We start from the raw sequence: 8267 nt of genomic DNA, 5'->3' as shown, positions 1-8267 counted from the left end.
GCATTCCCTGTGCCCATTAAGAAGTCATCCTCCATTTCCCTCCCTCCCCTGTCCTGGCACCCATTCCTCTGCTTTCCGTGTCTCTGGATCTGCCTATCCAGGCATTTCACAGAGATGGAGTCATGCTGCTCTCCAGGTCCGTCCGTGTTGTCGCACAGCTCAGCCTTTCATTCCCTGTCATGGCCACGGTATGGACAGGCCACGTCTCGATTATCCTGTACTTCTGGGTTGCTTCTACCATTTGGCCTGTTGGGAAGAGTGCTCTGTATTCGTACGGGTTTTTGTGTGGACACGTTTCAATTCTCTTGGGTACACAGGCGTGGATGTGCAGGAGTCAGGGAAAACAGCTCACCGGTGCCACTGGGCATCAAGCCCAGCTTTCTAGGCTGCAAATGGGCCCTGGCAAGTCTGTGGCCAGCACTCGTCTTCTCTTCCACATGGGGCCCCTAGCTTGGCACCTAACACGTGGCAGGCAGAGACAGATGTTAAAAGCCATTCTTGCTATAGGTAGCCAAGCTGAGGCTCCCCGAAGCTCTGGCTTCCAGGTTGGCAGCCAGGGCCACCCTGTGCCCACAGCGGAGCCCATGTTGCCAGGAGTGGAAGTGTGAGCCAGGAGTGCTGGAGAATTGTGGCTCCGAGAACGGGGACTCAGTCCTTGGCTTTACTGAGCTTCAGGAACAAACCCCAAAGGAGGCACCTGGAGTGGGCTGCATTTGGGGACTTAGGAGCCAGGAACTGGTGGAAGCCACAAGAGGGGATGTGGTCCTGCGGAGCTGGGGGGTGGGCCGTGGTGGGGACAGGGCCCCTTGGTTGGAAACTGAGGCGAGGCTACAGAATTGGGCACTAACAGGTCATCCGTGCCCATGCCAAGCGTGGGGCAAGAGGGACAGCAGAGATGGCCTGTCTGAACACTCTGTGGACGGGAGACTGTGCTGGGGGAAGCCCAAGGAAAGGCTGTGAACTCAGGGCAAGGGAGACGTGAGCAGGTGCAGCCCTGGGCCGCTGGGGGGCGCTGCACGAGCACCCTGGCAGCCGAAGGAGCTGCAGCTCATGGGGGAAACGGGGAAGAAGGGAAGCCGAGAGCAGGATACAGGCACGTAGTCAGCCTGCCCACCCCCCACCCTGGGGAAGGAGCCCCCTGGCACAGATCTCGCCTGTTTGGGCCAACAGAGGTGGTCGGCCTCACAAGGAGAATCCAGGTCCAGGCCTTGGCCCTGAAAAGTCTCCCTGTGTTTTCAAGAGAAAGGAGGATTCGAATTCTGGACAGATTCATCACCCACCCCCAAGTCTGCAAATCCTGACCCTTGGGTTCACCTGCCCCAAAGGCGGGCACTGGACAGTGGAAGAGAACAGAGGACACGTGAACAGTGAACACAGCGAGGGCCACTGCGGCTCCCACAGGCACCTCCACCTGCCGGGTGGGGGCGGGTGGGGCATGTGAGTTTGGTTCCCAGCAAATCCCTCTGAGCCGCCCTCACAGGCCCGCCTCAGGAGCAGGGAAGCAAGGGGTGGGAGGAGGAGGTGTAAGTCCCAGGCCCAATTAAGAGATCAGATGGTGTAGGGTTTGGGAGCTTTTAAGGTAAAGAGGCCCGGGCTGATCCCACAGGCCGGTATAAAGTGCCGTGACCCTCAGGTGACCAGCCAGGGCTGGCTGCCGTCGGGGACAGGGCTTTCCATAGCCATGGCCCAGCAGTGGAGCCTCCAGAGGCTCGCAGGCCGGCATCCGCAGGACAACTATGAGGACAGCACCCAGTCCAGCATCTTCACCTACACCAACAGCAACTCCACCAGAGGTGAGCCAGCAGGCCCGTGGAGGCCACCCACCTGCCCCGCCCAAGGGAATCTCTCCTCTTCACGTCCCCACCAGCAGAGAAGGCCTTCTCCCTTAGCTTCTCTGATGACATGAATGGGGGGGGGTCCTCTCCGAATCTAGAAGGATGCCACAAGATCCAATACGCATTCTCCAGCCACACACGCTGCCCAGCCCCTTTGCGGATCTGTGGCCGGGGAAGAGTTTATGTGCTCTTTCTCTGTGGCCTGTACCTGAGTGCCAGGTCTGTCTTTACAGCTGAAGCCAGAGGAGGCAACACACTGACACACTCAAGGGAGACGGGAAGGAGGGGAAGACAGCCGCAGAGGGCAAGAAACTTCTAGAACTTCAGGGTCAGCAGAGACTTAGCTTTCATTTTGTCAAACTCCATGCTTTTGGCTGCACACCTGTGGGGAGGAGAGGCCGGACTGGTGCCTAGGGCTGTCTTCCCACTTGGAGCAGTCCTGGGAGAGAGGGCTCAGGCCCAACAGAAAGCGGAAAGCTCTCATCCGGGCAGCCCAATCCAAAAGCTTTGCTCGCAGGCCCTCCAAAGAAGCTGAGGAAGCCCAGTGACCGCCCCACCCCAGCCCCTCTCCCTGAGTCCCTCCTACAAACCAAATTCCTTTGGTGCCTTCAAGAACATCGTTAATGCCAGGCGCGGTGGCTCACGCCTGTAATCCCAGCACTTTGGGAGGCTGAGGCAGGCGGATCACGAGGTCAAGATAACGAAACCGTCCTGGCCAATATGGTGAAATCCCGTCTCTACTTAAAATACAAAAATTAGCTGGGTTTGGTGGCTGGTGCCTATAGTCCCACCTACTTGGGAGACTGAGGCAGGAGAATCGCTCGAATCGGGGAGGCGGAGGTTGCAGCAAGCCGAGATCACGCCACTGCACTCCAGCCTGGTGACACAGCGAGACTCCGTCTCAAAAGAAAACAAGCAAAAAAAGAACATCATGTAGGCTGTGGTTTCCAGAAACCATGCCAGCTCCTTGGCTGCCAATAAATACCTTGCTATGGGGTGGCCAGAACCAAGTGCCAATTAGTGATCCACACCGGTTGAGGGCCTCGCAGTTGACCTCAACATGACTGTGCCCACAATTTCCTTGGTGACAATGCAACAGTCTCTTCCTAGAGATCAATTTGCGATGCTTCAATGCACTCTTTTCAAATGTAGGAGTGGGGTTGTGTGTTTTTTGTTTGTTTGTTTGTTTTTCCACAAAACGTCAAGCTTCTACTAAAGCACCCAGAAGAGTGTAATGAACCTTGATACACATCACTCAGCTCCCATGGTTTCATCTCATTTCATCTATAACCCCTCCACTACCCTTTTTTCCTGATTCTTGGAAGCAAATCCAAGCCATCACATCCTTCCCCGTGTAAATCTTCAGTATGTTTCTCTAGGAGAAAAGGGCTCCTCTCAAAACATAACCACAAGCCATCATCACACTGACAAGTGTGACAATATTTCCTGAATAGCTTCAAATATCCTAGTAGTGTTCAAAAAATGTCATACAGATTTTCAGTTTGCTTGAATCAGGTCTCAGATAAAGTGCACACATTCAGATTGATTGACGTGCCTTTCGATTCTTTGAATCTAGAGATTCCTTCTCCATCTCCCTACAGTTTATTTGTGGGAGAAACGAGTCGTTCATCCCTGGACCTTCCCACACTTTAGGAGGAGACGGTGGCTCCTCCATGGCATGCTTCATCAGGCTCCTCTGACATTGTTCATTATGATTTTTCAGTAAATTGATAGTCGATCTGAGGATCTGACCAGAGGCAGGTTGGATTTGTTGGCGTGTTTTGGCAAGGAGAGTGTCTCTTTTCTGGGGTGTTGGCAGCTACTGAAACTCAGTGTCCAGGGCAATTAAACCACTGGGGATGGGAAATGATGGCATTCGGACACCTTACCCTGTCTTCACCTGTTGGTGACCAAAACCTTAACATCTTAGCAGGTCTTCTTACCCTGAGGGTCTAGGCCCTCTCTAAGTGATTATGCCGCTCAGTGGGTATGCACTTAGCTTCATTTCTTTTCTTGCTGATTTTCAGAGATTGTCGTTTAAATTGAAATTTTTTTTTAAATTTTATTTTACTTTATTTTTTTTGCGACAGTCTTGCTCTGTTGCCCAGGTTGTAATACAATGGCACAATCTCAGCTCACTGCAACCTTGGCCTCCTGGGTTCAATTGATTTTTGTGTCTCAGCCTCCTGAGTAGCAAGGACTACAGGTGCCCACCCCCACGCCCAGCTAATTTTTGTACTTTTAGTAGAGACAGGGTTTCGCCATGGTGGCCAGGCTGGTCTGGAACTGCTGACCTCAAGTGATCTGCCCACCTCGGCTTCCAAAAGTGCTGAGATTACAGGCATAAGCCACCGTTCCTGGCCACTTAAATTTTGTCTTATAATTGCATAATAAAACAGTTTAAAGGTTCCAAATTAAACTCTAGAAAATAAGGCGTGTTTTAGAAGTCTGGCTTCTCTGCGCCATCCTCCCCTTCCCTCTCTCCCTGTATTCCCTAGAATCACTTTGCCTGGGAGTTGACTTTAATTCTCTTGCTCAGTGCTTTATGAAATTAGTTCCAGAACTTTCAGGAGGGAGGGACGGGCCATGAGGCCAGCTCCTCCCCCACTGCTGCTGGCCCTGTTCTCTCCTTTACCCCCACGTCCCTGCACTGCCCAATTTGGACGGCGTGGGCTGCCAGGGAAGGGCACTGGCGCCTTGTGTTGAGAGGACCAGATGGCTCTGCGCCCTTGCACCTGCCTACAGGCCAGACGTCCCAAACCCTCCCAGTCTCAGCTACTCTTCCTCAGTTCACCCCAAGTACTTTCCAGGGAAGAGCTGCCGACAGTTTGGGGTTCTCTGTTCGTAGGTCCGTCAGCAGCCCCATCGCTCCCCTCTGCCCGCTTCTGCATGGAGACTGACAGCAGGCAGGTCTTCAATTGTCAATAATCTGTCCCTGCTGTCATGTTAGGGGTTCCTGGAGAGCCAGTGCCAGGTATCGGGGTTGCAGACATTGTCAGTGGCTTTCTGGAAGCTCCTTGTGTTAGGAAGAAATGGGACCCATGCACAGAGGGAAGTAGAGGCCTTGAGGGACCCAGCTGTGCTCGGGGTGAGATTTATCTGTCTCTCCTGGCCATAGCAGGAAATCCCCGTTTTTCTTTTCTTTTTTTTTTTTTTTTTTTTTTTTTAGACGGAGTTTCGCTCTTGTTACCCAGGCTGGAGTGCAATGGCGCGATCTCGGCTCACCGCAACCTCCGCCTCCTGGGTTCAAGCAATTCTCCTGCCTCAGCCTCCCGAGCTGGGATTACAGGCAGGCGCCACCATGCCCAGCTAATTTTTGTATTTTTTTTTTAGTAGAGAGGGTTTCACCATATTGACCAGGATGGTTTCGATCTCTTGACCTCGTGATCTGCCCGCCTCGGCCTCCCAAAGTGCTGGGATTACAGGCTTGAGCCACCGCGTCCGGCTATCCCCATTTTTCTTAAGCTAGTTTGAGTTGGGCTTTTCTAACACACAACTAAAGAATCTCTTGATAAATCTTGGGACTTTCCGTGGATGTTTTCGTAAGCACGCCATGAGACCTTATGTGGCAGCAGGTCTGTGGCTTGCAGTCCCTTCAGGTAATCTGCCAAAAACAATGTTACGACAAAAGTCCTCCCAACGTGAAAAGTGTAGAGCCCTAACAAACTCCTGCCGAATACAAAAGAGAAGTCACTCATTTGTAGTCCTAGCTACTCAGGAGGCTGAGGTGAGAGGATTACTTGAAGTCAGGAGTTCAAGACCAGCCTAGGCAACATAGCCAGACCCCATCTCTACAGAAATAAAAAATTAGCCATTGCGATAATGTGCACCTGTAGTCCCAGCTACTCGAGAGGCTGTGGCAGGAGGATCGCTTGAGCACAGGACTTCCAGGTTGCAGTGAGCTATGATTGTGCCACTGTACTCCAGCCTGGATGCCAGAACCAGACTCTATCTCTATTTTATTTTTTATTTTTTTGAGACAGAGTCTGATTCTATTACTCAGGCTGGAGTGCAGTGGCATGATCTTAGCATACTGCAACCTCTGCCTCCTGGGTTCAAGTGATTCTCCTGCCTCAGCCTCCCAAGTAGCTTGGACTACAGGCCCACACCACCATGCCCCACTAACATTTTTGTATTTTTAGTGGAGACGGGGTTTCACCATGGCCAGGCTAGTTTTGAACTCCTGACCTCAAGTGATTCACTTGCCTCGGCCTCCCAAAGTGCTGGGATTAAAAGCGTGAGCCACAGCACCTGGCCACCTGTATATCTAAATATATCATAATCATAATCATAATCAAGACACCAGTCATATTGGATTAGGGCCCACTCTAATGAACTCATTTAAACTTGATCATCTCTGTAAAGATCCTATCTCCAAAATGGTCACATTCTGAGGTATTGGGGTTAGGACTCCAACATATGTATGAATTTGGGTGGGGACACAGATCAATTCATAACACATTCATTGATTAATTTCCTCATTCATTTATTTTCTGAGCATCTATTGTGTGCTGGACACTCTGTGAAGATGAATGAGTCACAGTCTCTGGTGAGAAAGACAAGACTTGTAAGTGTGTCTCAGTACTGGCTGCTATAAGAAATTACCAGTCCAGGCACAGTGGCTCACAGCTATAATCCCAGGCCTTTGGGAGGACAAGGCGGGCAGATCTCTTGAGGTCAGGAATTTGAGACCAGCCTGGTCAACATGGCAAAACCCCATGTCTGCCAAAAATACAAAAATTAGCTGGCCATGGTGGCAGGTGCCTGTAAATCCCAGCTACTACTTGGGAGGCTGAGGCAGGAGAATCGCTTGAACCCAGGAGACAGACGTTGCAGTGAGCCGAGATCACACCACTGGGTGACAGAGCAAGACTCTGTCTCAAAAAAACAAAACAAAACAGAATAATTTTTAAAAATTACTATAGATTGGGTGGTTTTTAAACAACAAATTTCTCACCGCTCTGGAGGCTGGAAGTCAGGGTACTAGCATGGTGGGCGCTGACGAGGGCCTCTTTCTGGCTGCAGATTGCCAACATCTCATTGGACCCCCACATGGAGAAAGAGAGCTTGGGAGCAGTCTAGGGACTCGTTTTTTGTTTGTTTGTTTGTTTTTTTTTTTTTACATGAGGCATTGCCATGTTTCCCAGGTTAGATTTGAACTGGGTTCAAGTGACCCTCCTGCCCCAGCCTCCCAAAGTGCTGGGATTACAGGCATGAGCCACCGTGCCTAGCTAATTTGAACTGTTCCTAAAGGCTCAAGTGATCCTCCCACGTTGGCCTCCTGTGTAGCCTGTAACCCCAGCTTCTAGGGCTTCTTTTATAAGGGCACTAATCCCATTCACAGGGCCCCACTCACTCTGTACACATGACCTAAATCACCTGCCGAATGCCCCACTTCCTAATGCCATCACCTTTGGGGCTGGGATTTCAACACAGGAATTCACGGGGGGCACGCACATTCAGATCATCATGAATGGTTACATGTGACAGAAGGTGACAGAGGTGGGTGGTGGTCCTCCCCTCAAGGGGGTTGAGTTGCCAGTAGCTGGGGAATCTGTAAAGGCTTCTGGAAGGCAAAGGCATCTGAGCTGGTCTTTCCATGAGGAAAGTGTTTGTCTATGGAAAGAAAGAAGACTCTGGGAGGTAGGAGGTGGGGTGGGGCGAAGGGAAGGGGGAGCAGGGCAGCAGGGTGACTCTGCGCCGTGAGTGGGGAATCAGATGGGGGACATGATGAGGAGTTCTGTGAAGTTCAAGGTGCCAGTGCGGTGACCAGCAGGCGATCGCCTCTGGCTTGAGGGACAGGATGGAGGGCAGGCTGTCTGAGGATGGGCAAAGCTGGAGGGACAGAGCCAATTGCAAAGGCAAGGGCAGTGGGCAGGAGGACGGGAGAGGGAGGGGAAGGGCCTGACGGAAGCAGGAGAGGTGGGATCAGCACCGGTGTAGACAGGTGGTACTGCCATCCAGCTCCTCTCTCTCCTCTGCCTCCTGCCCGCAGGCCCCTTTGAAGGCCCCAATTACCACATCGCTCCCAGATGGGTGTACCACCTCACCAGTGTCTGGATGGTCTTTGTGGTCATTGCATCCGTCTTCACGAATGGGCTGGTGCTGGCGGCCACCATGAAGTTCAAGAAGCTTCGCCACCCTCTGAACTGGATCCTGGTGAACCTGGCAGTTGCTGACCTGGCAGAGACTGTCATCGCCAGCACTATCAGCATCGTGAACCAGATCTACGGCTACTTCGTGCTGGGCCACCCGATGTGTGTCCTGGAGGGCTACACGGTCTCCTTGTGCGGTAAGCCAGTTGGGGCCCAGGCTCAGCGGAAACCGTTCACTTGCCCTGCGAGCCCCTCCGGCCACCCCAGGATGACCTGGGCCCAGTTTCTCCCGTGGGCCCGCCTCCCTCACATCCAGATACTGAAGGGTTTGGAGGCT

The 8267-nt window shown here is 52.3% G+C and overlaps 1 protein-coding gene across 1 annotated transcript in view; it reads left to right on the top strand.

The window, feature by feature from the left end:
• The first annotated feature begins 1599 nt into the window (after positions 1 to 1599).
• The window catches only part of LOC101038324 (medium-wave-sensitive opsin 1), a 16278-nt gene continuing 9610 nt past the window's right edge, over positions 1600 to 8267 (top strand). The window contains exons 1-2 of the mRNA XM_003943902.3: positions 1600 to 1793; positions 7831 to 8127. Coding sequence (XP_003943951.2) covers positions 1682 to 1793; positions 7831 to 8127 — 409 coding nt within the window. The 5' untranslated portion in view covers positions 1600 to 1681. The remainder of the gene's footprint in view (positions 1794 to 7830; positions 8128 to 8267) is intronic.

This window comes from Saimiri boliviensis, chromosome X (assembly GCF_048565385.1).
Source record: "Saimiri boliviensis isolate mSaiBol1 chromosome X, mSaiBol1.pri, whole genome shotgun sequence".
Lineage (NCBI taxonomy): Eukaryota > Metazoa > Chordata > Mammalia > Primates > Cebidae > Saimiri > Saimiri boliviensis.
Note: the sequence above shows the minus strand (reverse complement) of the source record. Positions and strands in the feature narration are given on the sequence as shown.